Raw genomic sequence first — 17,079 nt, 5'->3', positions numbered from 1 at the left:
GGTTATTTGGGAGCTGAAAAGATAATGGGGACAAGATTTTGGGAGAAAGAGTGCCAAACATGCCTGCCTCTACTTAGATCTCATCGAATAAAATAGGTCATTTGAGAAAACCTAAAGAAACAAAAAATAGCACAGTGCGAACACGTTATTTCTCTAAACCACCCTCACCATTTTGTGGCTCACCTCCTGTCTACCCACCATTACTGTTTAGTGACTCTCCAGGAGATGAATGAAAATTGTCACATTAAATTGGTGCAGGTGCTGACTCGGGTCTTTGTCATATGTTTTTTTTGTTGTTGTTGTTAAGATTTTATTTATTTATTTATTTATTCCAATTTATTTATTTTCAGAAAAACAGTATTCATTATTTTTTCACCACACCCAGTGCTCCATGCAAGCTGTGCCTTCTATAATACCCACCACCTGGTACCCCAACCTCCCACCCCCCCACTACTTCAAACCCCTCAGATTGTTTTTCAGAGTCCATAGTCTCTCATGGTTCACCTCCCCTTCCAATTTACCCAAAAGCACATACCCTCCCCAATGTCCATAACCCTACCCCCCTTCTCCCAACCCCCCTCCCCCCAGCGACCCACAGTTTGTTTCGTGAGATTAAGAGTCACTTATGGTTTGTCTCCCTCCCTATCCCATCTTGTTTCATGGATTCTTCTCCTACCCACTTAAGCCCCCATGTTGCATCACCACTTCCTCAACTATCATATGATCTCTCTGATATGAGGATGTCATATGTTTTTATGTTCTGGATCTTTGCTTTGCAGGCTGTCATGCCAGTAAAGGCTGGATACAAGTGACATCACTGTTCTCTACCTGTTGTTATTAGACAGAAAACTGCCATAGAGGGGTTCCTGTTGACATTTTCAAATCCAGCATGACAGTGTAGCCAAAATTATGGTGAGAACTAGAAAAAGACAATGTGAATTCATACTCAAAATTTTTTTTTTGTTTCTATTCGTGCCAGTTATATGGAATGATGTGGTTTCACAGACTGTGTATTTTTCAACCATGAGCAATGATAATGGATTGGCATTTTTAGCTTTCTCATTTATTGAAGATTAGGTCAATGTACTCTTGGTATTTTCCCTTCATTTGTTCTGATTCTTATTGCAGGTTCATTAAACAGCTGAGAATTGTTCTGTGGCAGTATTGTTTGCTTTTGAAACCTAGAATAATATTTCAAAGGAATATTAAAAAGACAAAATGAATGTGACACTTAGGATATTTGATTATTGAGATGAAAAGTCTTTTAAAAGTTCTTATTTTATTACTTTAGGGACTTTAACAACATTTTTGGGCATAGAGGAAAGGAATGTTAATTAGTTCAGATGTTCGATTTCATGTAATATAATAATGTTATGAGTTAGAATGTTCCATTCCTGAGTACTGATTGTATTTAACATATAAACACATAATTTCTTTGGTTTTTATGTTCTTCATTTACACATATAAAGCAAAGATAATTTTAAGAATTCAGTGATCCTGGAACTGTTAAGAATTGAATGGTTATATTGATATAATATTATATTTGTTGTTCAACTTTACCCATTAATTTCCAGCTGACTTCCATAGCAGTGGACACATTGTTGTCAATGGATGGAAGATACATAACACAGCAAAAAATAAATGGTTTGTGTGTATGGCAAAAACACCCGAGGAGAAACATGAATGGTTTGAAGCTATTTTGAAAGAAAGAGAACGGCGAAAAGGTGGGTGTATGAATTGGGCACTATTATACTTTATGAAGATTCTCACTTAGCAAGAAAGCAGATAATGGGCAGAAGTTACGAGAAAGGAAAAAAGCATATGATGTTCACTTAGATTTCCCATGTGATGTAAGGCTCATGATAAAATACTTTTTTAAAAGATTTTATTTATTTAACACAGCAAAAAAGAGAGAGAGCACAAGCAGCAGGAACAGCAGGCAGAGGGAGAGGGAGAAGCAGGCTTCCCACTGAGCAGGGAGCCTGATGCAGGACTTGATTCCAGGACCCTGGGATCATGACCTGAGCCAAAGGCAGATGCTTAACTGACTGAGCCACCCAGGCACCCCTAAAATACATTTTGAATACTTCTTTTTTTTTTTTAAGATTTTATTTATTTATTTGACAGACAGAGATCACAAGTAGGCAGAAAGGCAGGTAGAGAGAGAGAAGGAAGCAGGCTCCCTGCTGAGCAGAGAGCCTGATGCGGGGCTCGATCCCAGGACACCGAGATCATGACCTGAGCCGAAGGCAGAGGCTTTAACCCACTGAGCCACCCAGGCACCCCCATTTTGAATAATTCTAATATTATTACTAAAAGAAAATAAAAATGTTGAATAGTTAGTATAATATATTGTGGCCAGCAGTGTCTTTTAAATAGTATCTTAGTCTGTCGAGGCCACTATAATAAATACCCCAGACCGGGTGGCTTACAAACAACAGAAATTTGTAGCTCACTCTTCTGGAGGCCAGGAGTCCCAGATTCAGTGTCTGGTGACAGCAATTTCCCAGTTCATAGATGGCCATTTTCTCACTGTGTCCTCATATGGTAGAGGGGCAAGAGATCTCTCTGTGTCTTGTTTATAAGGCCTTTAATCCCAGTCCCATTCATGAGGACTCTAGCCTCATGACCTAATCACGTCCCACACACCTTACCTCCTAATACCATCACATTGAGTGTTGGGTTTCAACATATGAATCTGGGAGGCATGCAAACGTTCAGTCTACACAAATAATTTCATTTGCTTGAAAATTTGTTCAGTTTTCTTTGCACTTTATTCTTGCTATTTGGAAAACATCATTATGGAGTTTTCCTGTAAGAGACAGACTTCAGTAGACAATGCAGTGCCGTAGGGCCTTCAACAGTTATATCTTTAGCAGTACATTGAACATTTCTAGACCAAATATGTTAGTATCCTAATTATAGAATAAAGCACTCTGGATATACATTAACATTTTAAAATTGTTGCAATGCCATTGAATATAATACAGCCTAATAAGGAGTGTGTTCATATGAGGAGGACTGGCTCAAAATTACTTCACGTTTTTAGCAAGATTTGCAAAAGGTACTGGATCTGTCAATATTCAGTTATGTGAAGTTTATCTGCAATTAAGCACATTTCTGCAATTCAGCTAGGAAACAGAAATGCTTTTGTTACTACTAATTTCTTTACCAAATAACTGATAAGACAAAAAGCAGTGTTTATCCCTTTTTCCTAGAGATTTAGGAGCAAAATATCTCATTGCTGATGAAATTTCAGGACACAAAGAACCCTTTCTTCCACCTTCAGAAATTTTCCCTTGAAGAACATGTGAAGCTTCTACTTCTATTAAAATATTCATAGTACACATTTGTTTGAGAATTTCCAAAGCATTTCAAATATTTAACTCCTTTGATTGATCTGGATGGAGAGCCAGTTAGAAAAGTTTAAAACAAAGATTATGAATACATAGCTGATACTTTAAGTTTTGTTGAATTGAGCAATCAATTCAAATAGCATAGCAAATCATTTCAAAGGAAAAATAAATGTTTCATCAAGTTGAACCTTTATTTATTTTTTCAGAATAACTATGCATATAGATAAATCTGAAGTGAAAAAGGAAGGAGGGAAAAAGGAAGAAAGCAAAGCAAGCAAACAAGCATGTTCTATTAATTTGTTTATGTTAACAGGCTCTATTCTTAATAAATATTATTCTATTACTGACAAATGGTAATTCCTCATCCATTGTAAAAAATAAAAATTCTAGTAAAAAATTTTGTAGTTAGAAGGCTGAAAATAAAAATCACAGAAATCTTGTGATTTATGTAGGTCCCATGATAAAGCCACCCATTAACTTCCATTTGACCCCTTCTCTTTCTTTCCCCTATGCTCCAAATTTAGGTTTTTGTTTTTTTTTTTAAGGTTTCATTTATTTATTTATGTGAGAAAGAGAGAGAGAGAGAGAACACTAATGCACATGGGGAGGGGCAGAGGAAGAGAGAGAAGCAGTCTCCCTGCTAAGCAGGGAGCTCAATTCAGGACTCCATCCCAGGACCCTGAGACCATGACCTGAGCCAAAGGAAGGCACTTAACCGACTGAGCTACCCAGGTGCCCTGTGGCAGAGAGCTCTGTATCTGCAACCCCCTGCCCATGCTTGATGTGCAATAAATTTTGGTTTCATGCAGGCAAGAGTGAGTGAGGAGACTTTTTCAGTTACCTGTCCTTGGTTTCCTTTTCGATAGGTTTAAAATTAGGAATGGAGCAAGACACCTGGGTAATGATCTCCGAACAGGGCGAGAAACTCTACAAGATGATGTGCAAACAAGGGAATCTGATCAAAGACAGAAAAAGAAAACTGACCACATTCCCTAAATGCTTCCTTGGAAGGTAAGGTCCATAGTCTGGGTGCATGGATTTCTTTCATATTTTCACTATGTCATGTATCAACTACCCTTCCTTCAATGATTTGTTTTTTCTTTAAAAAAAAATATTCCTCTGGGCATTTTTGAATATCTTTTTACTGTCAACATTTCCTGGATGATAGTGAGGTGAAGGAATGGACCTAGAGTCCGATATCATGGAAAATTTTAGACATCTATCCTTCCGTCCCTGACGTCAACAATTTCAGATGTATGGTGTTCTGAGAATGAAGCAGACACCGGGTTCAGGCGGGGATGGCAGGCAGCAGGTTCACTGAAGGGGGATGATGTCTAGCAAGGATGTGAGTAAAGGGCCTACAAGTCAGAGAACCAAAGAATAATACATAGAGTCTAAACCTGAGACAAATCAGCACTTTGACACCTGGGCTCAGGTTGAAGGACCATCGATGAAGAATCTGAAAAAAAGTGTCCTGCAAGGGGTCTGGCGCAGAGCAACAGGCGGAGAGGTTGCCTGGGTTTTGAGCCTAGACCCGCTGTCAGTCCTCTGGGGTCTGCAGGCAGCTGCACATGGAAGTCCCTGCCGGGTGAAGTGTGCAGGACCAAAGGGAAGGGCAGCTGCCTTAAGGCATGCCCTGTGCTGGCTGTTTCCATATATTTCTAATCCTCAGATGCATACTTTGCATTTATAATCTTTATATTTTTTAAAGATTCAGAAACCAGCAGTCAGGGAGTTTACCATGCCCACCTTCCTACAACCAGTGAATGCTAATGTCAACTCTGTAGGAGACTGGAGTGGTAGTTCAAAGCCCTCACTTCGCAGTCAGACTGTCTCCATGCATATCTGATCCTACCTCTGGCTAGTTGAGCGATGTGGGAAGTTTAAATGTCTTTTTCCTTTCTAAACATGAAGATGATTATAGTGCTTACCTGTAATGCCTACCAGAATGACTTCTCGATAAGTTATGCAAATACCATAAAACAACCATAGGCCACACCAGCTCCTAACCCAGTTAGAAGAATATAAGCCAGGAAACCCTGGCCTGCAGGGCAGCATGGGGTCCCTTTCTTCGGGGTTTGGGGTCCTCACAGCAGAGCACTCGGCTGCCAGCAAGCTGCTGTTGCTGTCCTTGGTAGGCCCCCAGTCGACGGCTCTTGTGGGAGAGAAAGAGTGGAGGGGAGCCCACCTTGGCTTAGAAACCCCATGTTGCAAAGAAGACCCAATTTCTTAGAACCACCTCTGGGGCATAACTGCCAGGGTTTTCAGGGGGACATGCTTGTTTATAGGAGTCACTTCAAGCTATAGCTTCTCACCAAGAATGTATTCATATTCCATTTAGCCATCAGGAGTCATTTTGGCCATGAGCAATGCTGCCTGGTAACCCAGCAGACGCCCTGCCTCCATCAGGTTCCAGGGAAACAGAGCTCCAAGGCTGACCCAGGGTCAAGTTTTCCTAATTAAAGGAGCAGGAGTGTTGTTAACTAAAGAGTTAACACAGTGGTTGAAGTGTGGAGAGGGTGGCTGGGTGATCGACATTGGGAAGGGCTTGTGCTGTGATGAGTGCTGTGAAATGTGTAAGTCTGATGATTCACAGACCTGTACCCCTGGGGCAAATAATACATTATATGTTAATAAGAATAATAAATTAAAAAAGAGTTAACACGATCTTACATGGCCAAAGTGCTAGTTAGTTACAATGGTATGTGAGCATTCTCCACAGTGCCTGATACACAGGAGAGACTCGGTAAATTTTAGTTGTGTACATTGTGGCTTTTTCTGTAACAGCACACTAGCTTAGTTACTAGTTACTAATTATAGACCAAGTCTGAGATTGTTTTTGACTGGATCAGGATCCTTTCACAGAGTGCTAATGGGATCTTGTGATTTCTGTCGGTCCCATGATAAAGCCACCCAATAACTTCCTTTCTTACCCCTCTCTTTCCTTCCCCTATGCTCCTATTTAATAGCAATACTTACAGTGTGTTCTTTTCCTCATTTTAATTTGGCATATTCAGGAATCTGCTGACATCAGAACAGAGAATGATGCTTTCGCTATGTACAAACCAGCTCAATCCATTTGTCAACCACTGACGTTTCATAAGTGCTCAAAATGTGCCAGACACTGTGCTGAGCTCCTGACATTCATTAGCTCATTTAATCCTGTGACAACACTGTGGAGTTGATACACTTTTTCCCCCCAAGATTTTACTTATTTATTTGAGAGAGAGAGAGAGGAGCAGAGGGAAAGGGACAAGCAGACTCCATGCTGAGTGCAGAGCCCGATTTGGTGCTTGATCCCAGGACCCTGAGATCATGACCTGAGCCAAAGGCAGATGCTTAACTGACTGAGCTACCCAGGCATCCCTGGAGTTGGTATTATTATTTTTATGCTATTGAAGAAAAAACTGAAGTTTTACTTCTTTTTTAATTTTCTTTCTTTTGAATGGCTTTAACAACTTCTTCTGCCTTAAAATGTACTTTTTAGACTAGATATCCATTTTTAGAATTTCATGCCCCTCGGTTATTTGATTTTAGCCATAGGTGTTGCTTTTGGTTTTGAAATAAATGGAAAAGTAATTTCCTGATACCTTCTATAGCTTCGCTTCTCTGACCTCTGCACAAAGTTGAAATCATTCTAAAATGTATCCATTACTTTATGTAAAAGTTCAAATGTTATATTTTTATAATATGAGCACAATAAAATATTTTATTGTAAAATGTTTCTCTATTTAGTGTTCTCTTAATGATACCACATGGCTAGAAAAGCAGTACCAAGCTGGTGCTCTCCTGTGTTATAAAATATCATCCTACTTATCTGTGCTGTGGGGCTCCTCTCCCCACCCCAAAATAGTAAAAGATGTGGTTTGTTCATCCTCCCTGGCCTTTCACAGCCACAGCAGATGGATGTGGTAGACAGTTCTGTTGGGTGGTTTTGTGCTGGAATATTCCTTTTAGATGACAGTTTATTCTTTCCTAAAGATTTTATTTATTTATTTGAGAGAGAGGGAGAATCAGAGAGAGAGAGCACAATGGGCGGATCAAAGGGAGAAACAGATGTCCTAATGAGCAGGGAACCCAATGTGAGGCTTGATTCCCAGACTCCAGGAACATGACCTGAGCCAAAAGCAGATGCTTAAGCAACTAAGCCACCCAGGTCCTCCCGCCACCACCCCCCAGATGACATTTAAATACAAGAATGGATTTATTAAAAACCTTATTTACTATTTATTTATTTATTATCTGAGAGGAGCGAGACAGAGAGAGAGCACAAGCCTTGGGAGGGGCAGAGGGAGAGAGAGAAGCAGACTCCCTGCCGAGCAGAGAACTGGAGGCGTGACTGATCCCAGGACCCCAAGATCATGACCTGAGCCAAAACAACAATAGAGCCAGCCATTTGCCCCACTAAATAACTTCAAAATTTGAAAACAGTGTAGTAAAACTATTGGTGTGTACTAATCTTATATTGCTGCAGAATAACTAACAACACACCTAGTGCCTTGAAACAACACCTATTCATTAGCTCATAATTCTATACGTCAGAAAGAAGTTGAGGTGAGCAATGCTGGGCTGTCTGCTTAGGGTCTCACAAGGTCAAAATCAAGGCCTAAATCAAGGGCTGAGCTGCAGCTTGGCCTTATCTTAAGGGTCTGAGGAAAAATTCACTTGCAAGCACATTCAGGTAGTTGATGTGATTGTAAGAATAAGTCCTACTTCTGTGCTGGCTGTTGGCCGGGACCCCCCTCAGAATCTGCCTGTGTTCCTTGATACATGGCCCCTCTATCTTCAAAGGCAGCAGTGGCTCACTGAATCTTTCTTGTGCTTTTAATTTTTCTCTTACTCTTGTGCCACCAACCTGAGAAAACTCTCTGCTTCAAGGTGCTCAACTGACTGGGTCAAGCTCACTTGAATAATTTACATATTTTGAGGTCAACTGACTTGAATTTTAGTTTCATATACAAAATCCATTCTTACCACTACCCAGATTAAGATTTGGTTACAAAACCAAGGGATGGGATTCTTGATAGTGGGGTAAGTGGACATGTTTAGAATTCCATCTACCATATGGGGTGTGCAGATTTTTTGGGTTTGTCTTCGTAGAGTTCAAACACACTGTTTTCTGTGCCTGGAAAGCCATATTCCAGACAGTCTATCTCTTATATTAAGTCATTATTATTCTGTCTATTTTGTCTGTTTGCTATCTTTAGGATCTTGTTATATTCTCTTTGCAGTTAAAACTACTCTAAAATTTTCCCTTTGTGTTTATTAGCGGTCTCAGTAAGTTGAATAGGTATTATATATAGTTTAGGTAAAAATGAATGGGTATGGGTTTTCTAGAATAGGGTAAAATTTAAATAATTTGGGGCTTTGCATATGTGAAAAAATGAAATCTGAAACTCACTGCAAGTAATTCTTTATATCTGAGACTCCTTCCAAGGCTGCTTGATGAAAGCAAGGTAGAAATCGTCTTCTTGGGGAGGCAGGGGTGGGAAAACCCTTTAACTGTTTCACTGAATTTCTATTGCAGTGAATTTGTGTCATGGCTCTTGGAAATTGGAGAGATTCACAGGCCTGAGGAAGGTGTACACTTAGGACAAGCATTATTAGAAAATGGAATCATCCACCATGGTAATTATTTTATTTAATTACTAAGTTATTCTCTTTGGCCACCAATTGGAAGCATCTTGATTCCGTTAATCAATCTGGCTTATAGTAAATGTCTACATTATAGGATGTTTATGTATTTTTAACATTTCAAGTACCTAATATATATAGAACTGCAGTTCTGGGAATTTTGTGGAGTATGGGTTTATGGTGATATATTTGCTAATTTTAATGTGAATGGCTATGAAACAGGCAAAAATTAGAAATACAGGTAAGTATTTACCTGGGATAGTGGAGGAAGACATGTCAAGTTCTAACTGGAGTATTTGGGGCTGCATTATAAGGGAAAGGGCCTCATGTAAGGCATTGTAGAATGAGTAGAACTCTGACAGCGCAGAAGGGAAGAAGGATGTCCTTCCCTGAGGCATGGGAGTGGCATAGCTCATGGTGGCCTCTTAGGAACTAGCACAAACTCTCACAAGGCAAGACAGTCTACTTCATATACTGGAGAGGAAGGGTTTGGTGGGAGAGGTAGGCACATCTGATCCCACAAGATCTTAATTCTCTGGCTGTAATATGTTGGGTTTATTCTGAAGGAGATGGGGAGATGATGGACACTTTTAAGCAGAAAAGTAGCCAGAACATGGCTTTCAGAATGCTTAGGTGCAGCAATGTGGAATGTGGAGTGGAGACATTGGAGACACTGTGGGAGAGCCCCGTCCATCATGCAGCCCCCGCCTTTCCCTGTAGTAGGAGGATGATGGCTATGTTCTAGGGCGTGATGACAGTGGTCCATCTGGGAGACTTTAGTGAAGCTGATGCAGCCTGTTTGAAAACTGTTGGATGTGGGAGATGAGGAGTGAAGAGCAAGATCAGGTTACTGTGAGACTTCTGTCTCTTTGACAGGGATGACTATTCAGGAGAAGGAGCAGGGTGGGAGAGGATAAGGGTTTTTTGTCAGGTTCGTTATAAGACATCCACAGGGAAACACCCAGCAAGAGGTTGGAAATGTATGTGTAAAGCTCAGTGTATATAATCATGGGAATCATTTCAAGAGAGCACCAGTTTCCTCAGAAGATCAGTAACAAAGAAAGAAGAAAGCAGTGATAATGGGACTGAGAAGTAAAGTGTGAAGAATTTCTAATGCAGAATGTGGGAGAGGAGAAAAAGAGGGAATTATGAATAAACATAGGTATTTGGCTAAGCTACTTCAAGGTTCTTTTTTTTTTTTTTTTTTTTCAATTAGAGTGGGATGAAACTGAACAAGATTCTCCCAGTTTTTCCTCACCATCCTGGGTTCCCTGTGAATTCTTCCACCAAAATAGATCGCTAATCCGACCACTTCTGTCACTTCCAGGATCCCACCTTCTTCCCAGTTACAACTTCTCCTTCCTTGCTCCTGCTTTTGTCCACCATCCCTATGACACAGCCTCCAGGAAACAGCTGGAGACCTTTTAAAACAAATGTAAGATCAAAGCATTCCCCTGCTTATAATCATCTACTAGCATCCCATTATACTCAAAGAAAAGTGTGGAACCTCTTACTTACTATGGTCCAGATCTCTTACCATGGCCCACAAGGCTCCACATAATAGGGGCCCTGACTTCCTCTGTGAGTTGGCAAATAATGTTGTACCCAGCTCATTACACTGTGGCCCCTGTGGTTTTCTGTCTCTTCCTTAACTCTGGGATGACTCTGCATTTAGGATCTTTGCTCTTGCAATTCTCATTCAACTATTATTTATTAATTCCTAGTATATACCAGGGACCTTTCTACGTGCTGGCAGTGAATGAAATGACAAGAGTCGCAGTATTCATGACTCATGTCTTCAGTGACACTCTTTTAGAATCTCATCCTATTACCATAAACTGTGTTTTTAATTTTTGAAATTTTCTTCATGAACTTAGCACTCTCTAAAATTATCATGCTATTTTATTTGTTTATTTATCATTTCTCTCTTTACCTCCCATATTGATTCTGGTGCCCCATCAAAATAGAAGTACTATAGGAACAGGATACTGGAGTGCCCATCACATGTAGGTGCTCAATAAATATTTGCTCAGTGAATGAATAAAGGAGTAATTATATTGTTAGTAAATAAATGATAGTAGTGATAAATTGTAGGTGATTTTGTTCTTGATTCTTTAGCACTGCGAAAACACACCACATAACATCTAGTGTGTTAAAACATATCATCCAAAAACTTATAAGTAAAAATGAAAAGATGTTGAGTTAGATGACTTTCCACTTGACTGCTTCTCGTTCCTTTCTTCTAACCCCAAGCACAGATGAATATTTTGGTCAAGAAGGGAATATGTTGTGTTTTGTCCTGCAGTCTACTGAAGGTCAAGTAGGTGAACTATAGAGAGGTTTTACATACAATCATAGACCTTCAGAAATCAGGTGATTCCTTTCTCATTTAGGCTACATACTTCCAGGAACTATGTCTTACCAGTAGAGCAAAGAAGGGAAAATCTATGAACTATTTGTTTATTCCTTTCCTTACAGACTCTCTCCTCCATTCTGTGTGTAAGATATTATGCTACCTAGTGTAAAATTATCATGTTATGGCCTTTATTTCTTATGGCCTAATAGTTTAAACCTATCTTTTACCTTATTCATCAAACAATCCAGATGTGGACATACTTCCTTTCAGAAAGGTAGAAATCCACCAGGATGGGATAATTACCTTTTTGCTGGGAACACTGAGAAGGAAAACTGTATTGGTTAACAATAGCTGCTCTAACACATTTAAACCTCAGTACAGTGGCTTCCATTCTAGAAGCTATTTTTTCACTCAGGTAAAACCCAGTCATTGGTGGAGGACGTTGGAGGCACCAGGGTTTTAGTCCTGGGAGAGGCTCCCCACCTTCAATGCAGGGCTCTTAATGGTCCTTTGGAAGGAGTGGTGGTGTTTTTGGTTTGTTTGTTTTAAATGGGCCTGTACACTCCCATGTTTTGCCTTACTTTTGTGTGCATGTCGTTAGATGCAACTCAGTTCCAAGGCCACTCCTTATTGCAAGAGAAACTTAGAAATGTAGTGTCGGTTCATGCCCAGGGAAAATAAAAGCTAAACCAATTTGATAAACAACGATCCAATGTCTGCTACTGAGGTATAGCTCTCAGGTCAATATAAAATCTAGGGAATTATATTAAAGCCAGAGTAATCATTATATAAACTTGTCGATGTTTTATAGTGATATCAGCATATAATAGTCATAAAACTGACTTTTTAAAAAATTTTTTCAATTTATTTATTTTCAGAAAAACAGTATTCATTATGTTTTCACCACACCCAGCGCTCCATGCAATCCGTGCCCTCTATAATACCCACCACCTGGTACCCCAACCTCCCACACCCCTGCCACTTCAAACATAAAACTGACTTTTAACATTTCAGTAGAGGTTTTCCTAACTTCTGTTGTTAATTGGAGAGATTTCAAACTATTATGAATTAGAAATAAAAAAGATTTTAAAGCTGTCAACAACTGATTCTGTTATTTAAATTATTTAAAAGAGTATTTAAAAAATGTGACTTTTGGTACTTGTATGGGATTGCTTACTGTATTTAGAAAGACCTACACGCTAAGTTTGTTATGATATTTTCCTTTTTGATATGAGGTACCTTGTAATAGATAAAAGTTAATTACAAAAATTGTATTTCCAGAGCTGAGAAGAGTCAGGGCGTGGGGAAGAGGATGTCCTTTGAAGGGGATATTAGGTTATTTTCAAGCCCCACTTCTACTCTTGCTTTTGTATTTCATAACAGGTGACCTAAAAATTATATGAGAACTAGTCACTTATTTGCATAGTGCATTGGGATCTGAAAACCAAAAACATAACTATTATGGGTGACATCACACTGACTTACAATGTCAAAACTGTTATGACTTTGCCTGAAATCATGAGTAGCTAGCCAAACATTTACAAGTCAATTGTAAGTTAGTACAAAGCAGAGTTTAAATAATATTTGTTAAGTATCTTCATGAATAGTCTTTTGGAGTCTGACCTGTTCTTCAGTTTATAACTGCTAAAAGCTTTTGAAGGAATCAGAGAGTTCCATGGAGAGAGAACCACCCTTATTTATTCTGTTAAGATGTTTCTCACTGTAATTTTTAATTGCCTTCCTTTATTTATTTATTTTTTAAAAGATCGTATTTATTTATTTGACAAAGAGAGAGACAGTGAGAGGGAACACAAGCAGGGGCAGTGGGAGAGGGAGAAACAGGCTTCTTGCCAAGCAGAAAGCTCGAAGAGGGGCTTGATCCCAGGACGCTGGGATCATGACCTGAACCAAAGACAGATGCTTAACAACTGAGCCACACAGTCACCCCAGTTGCCTTCCTTTAAAAAGAAAAAAAAAAAACAACATAAGATTTTTTCGGTAAGGGATATCAGAATGGGAGAGTTTCAGTCCTAATCAACTTATCCTCCAACTTCAGATACCCCTTTTCTCCAATACAATTTTGAAAAGGAAGTAAGAGATAAATTCTGGATCAAAATTTATTTTGAAATTTCAAATGCAAAAACTTTTTTGATTACTTAACTTATAAGAACTTAAATCTTTTTAAACAATGATATTTATAACCCGATTAACTCCTTTTCTGATAAAGCACTGACTACTCTCTATTAGTATCGTTCTATTTGTCAGTTTGATTTTAGTGTCCTGTACTATTATTGTTTCAGGATTTGATCAGTTGTAATGTCAGATTTGGCATACAGAATTTTTGTTGCTAAAAATAATCACTTCTTTAAGTGCCCAAAATTAACTAGTACAGATTCCCCTGAACTAGGAGTAGGAGAACATATTATGCAATTTCACATTAATAATTTTATTTGAATGTAGAAATATGAGCCAAACATGCTAGTGTTATTGGTATGTGGCTTCAGTTGCATTTAGTGAAAATAGAGTTCCTAAAATAAAGTTGGATGAACCATCTGTTTTAAAGAGAGAAAACTTGAAGAGTTGACTGTTATTGCTGCCACTATTCACATTGCAAATATTGCTGAGAACTTCAGAAAAGCAAAGCCTTGCTATACCAGGAATTACTGGGTTGAAACAGCATATGTTTTCAGTATGATATGCTGATACATTTTCTTGTCTGGGTCTACTATTTACATTATAAAGGCTTATGCAATTCAGAGACCTCATTTATTATATCCAGTAGTGTGCTGAAGTTGGCTTATACAAACTTGAGAGAGCTGGTAATTAAATTTCTTATAAATTTGCAAGCTAGTTGTAAGACACAGCTATTATTAAAAATTATATGAAGAGATAGTACATAAATTATACTATAAGCAAAGTTCATATATTATTAAAACTCATTACTTTCTAATTATTTTACTATATTTTATTGTTCTCCGGGTCCTTAGTGTTATTTATATCTATTATTTCTTTATGGAAATATGAAATAATAATGTATCACTGCTTGTCTAACTCGGTGTTCAGTGATTTTATTTTGGTAGCTTGAAATTGGCTGGTGTGGGAGTATTTAATACCACAGAAATTGGTGAATACTATAGGTCAGCATTCCTACCCCACCATGTAGAAAGCCAGCTGTATCCCTAGTAATATCTCAATATTGCATAGTTGTTTAGAAGACAGCGTTAAGCAACCTTTCTCACATGACCTGTACTCTCAAGAGTTAATAAACCCACTTTTCACATTCAGGAAGTTGGGGGAGTGCATTTGAGTGCAGAGCTATTCACCATTTTTTCCAAGGCAATAGCTAAGAGTTCCAGATTAACCCAAGATGAATTATCAAACTCTTGTAAGAGTTTGCCCTATAACTAAGCACTCCAACTTAAATGTTGGAGGCCACGGCACGGCTGGAGTCAAGGACCAAACCAGGCCCTGACTTGTGTCTCCTTCAAAGTCCGGACACCTTGACAAGGTTAAGGACGGGAAAGTTGAGTGCACTGAGAAAGGGTCTGTGCTATGTGTCGTGCACTCGCCTACGTGACTTCCCACACACTCTCCCTGCAGTAGGGAACAATGTGGCCAGAGTCCTGAGCTCTTAGTTAATCCTTGTTGTTCTGTACCTCCCATGATCCACTCCCTGGCTGATTGTCTTGATAATGGATTTAGCCAAAACTACTGGGCTCAGGAGGTTTGCTTGTAGTTAATGTAAACTTGTTATAGGAACCTGCGGTCATCTGACTAGGTATTGATGTAATGCTCCTCCTATTCTGGTTTGCCTTATAAATGCTTGTAAGACGTGGAATAAATTTGGCACTGTTGGACATCATCTTCAGTGTCCCTCCTGCCCCCATCTCTTTGTCTCCTAACTTTTTTTCATCATCCTCTTAGCCCCCATGGTTACCCTGGTCGATTCGTCCTACTGGCCGCGACATTTGAATAGGGATTTTAAACCACCAATCATTTTATTGTGGCAAGAGACATTTGGGGCCAATGTTTCCTTGAATTTTGAAATATCAAGACAATCATTTATTTCAATGACTCCTAGGGGATAAAAATTAGAATAGGTAGATTGTAGAGAAGAAATAAGTAACTGATCTCAAAACATGCCATAAGATTGCAAAATATTTCTTGCCATGTTATTTTTCTTTCACACGTGTTTTTTTCTTTTTGGCTTGATCTGGAAAAAAGGAGATGGCAAAAGGCTGTGTTTTCTATCTTTCTTTGGCAGCCATCCTGTGTCGATCTGATGGCTGCAAGCCATGCACGTGGTTTGGGTAGGTTGGGGTAAAATAGCTGAAACTTCACATCCGTGTGTGTATGTGTGATAATTCTGGATTCAACAAATGTAGTTCTTTTTTTTTTTTTTTTTTTTTTTTAAGATTTTGTCTATGAGAGAGAAAGAGCACATGAGTGAGAGAGTGAGAGAACACGAGCAGGGGGAAGGGCGGCAGGAGAAGCAGCCTCCCCACTGAGCAGGGAGCCCCATACGCGGCTCCCTCCCAGGACCCTGTATCCATGATTTGAGCCTAAGGTAGACTCTCAATGTACTGAGCCTCCTGGACACCCCTTATCAAATGGAGATCATGAAAATTAATTCTGACAACTTTTTCTCCCCCTTCAACATTTTAAATAAAAAGTAAAGGTCAAAGTCTTCTAGCGAATCATGAAAACAGAGCCCATTGCAACAAATTATCTCTTCTGTGAATGTTGCATTTCCTCTAAAGAAAATATTTAAATATAAACTCTTAAAGGTTTAATTTGTGGGTTCTTTTCCCTCCACAAACAATCATTTTTTGGTTAAAAGTGTCTGTAACATACTTTTCCTGGAAATCAAAAGAAAATGAGAGGAATTTAAATAGGAGTCTTTATGAATATGAAACTCTTGTCTCAAGGATGAAAGCAAAGGATGACCATTCTCATTTCTACTAAGGGCAAATAATATTAAGTGACATGTGAGAAAAGCATTTCTCAGTTTCAGAAAACTGTTGAAATTTTGGAATAAGTTGCATATTGATATTATATAGTCTACTCCAGAGATGTAAACACAGAATTAATGGTCAAGATTGGTGTATGGGTGGTCTTGGCCTGATTGCTGTGGGATAAAACAGATAAATACTAAAATTCACTTCTAGGACTGAGATTGAATTATAACTCATTAGATTATCTGCTCTTTGAAGGACACTTTTTGCTCAACTTTGTGGCACTGTGAAGAAATAGAAAACACAACTTTGTGTATTTATATAAATAAAATAATACACTGTACATACCCTTGTACTATGCTAACCCAATATTACAATCTCAAGTTATTTCTTTAATCATTATATGGAAGGGATGCCTGGGTGGCTCAGTTGGTTGGACGACTGCCTTCGGCTCAGGGCGTGATCCTGGAGTCCAGGGATCGAGTCCCACATCAGGCTCCCAGCTCCATGGGGAGTCTGCTTCGCTCTCTGACCTTCTCCTCGCTCATACTCTCTCTCACTGTCTCTCTCTCTCAAATAAATAAATAAAATCTTTAAAAAAAAATCATTATATGGAAATCATAAAAGTATTATATAACAAAATCCTAACATGAATCCTATCAGAATACTTGAATTAGTATTACTGTGTTAGGGAAACAAAAGTTTTTTATGTTTACGTATGTATATATATGTGTATATATATATATATATATATATATATATATATATATATATATAA

At 38.7% G+C, this 17,079-nt stretch overlaps 1 protein-coding gene across 1 annotated transcript in view; it reads left to right on the top strand.

The window, feature by feature from the left end:
* Positions 1–17,079, top strand: part of PREX2 (phosphatidylinositol-3,4,5-trisphosphate dependent Rac exchange factor 2) — a 297,053-nt gene that overhangs the window by 109,365 nt on the left and 170,609 nt on the right. The window contains exons 9-11 of the mRNA XM_044245489.1: positions 1,575–1,724; positions 4,223–4,367; positions 8,884–8,984. Coding sequence (XP_044101424.1) covers positions 1,575–1,724; positions 4,223–4,367; positions 8,884–8,984 — 396 coding nt within the window. The remainder of the gene's footprint in view (positions 1–1,574; positions 1,725–4,222; positions 4,368–8,883; positions 8,985–17,079) is intronic.

Source organism: Neovison vison, chromosome 4 (genome assembly GCF_020171115.1).
Source record: "Neovison vison isolate M4711 chromosome 4, ASM_NN_V1, whole genome shotgun sequence".
NCBI classification, from domain to species: domain Eukaryota; kingdom Metazoa; phylum Chordata; class Mammalia; order Carnivora; family Mustelidae; genus Neogale; species Neogale vison.
The sequence above is the reverse complement of the archived record's forward strand: the minus strand, read 5'-3'. Positions and strand labels throughout refer to the sequence as shown.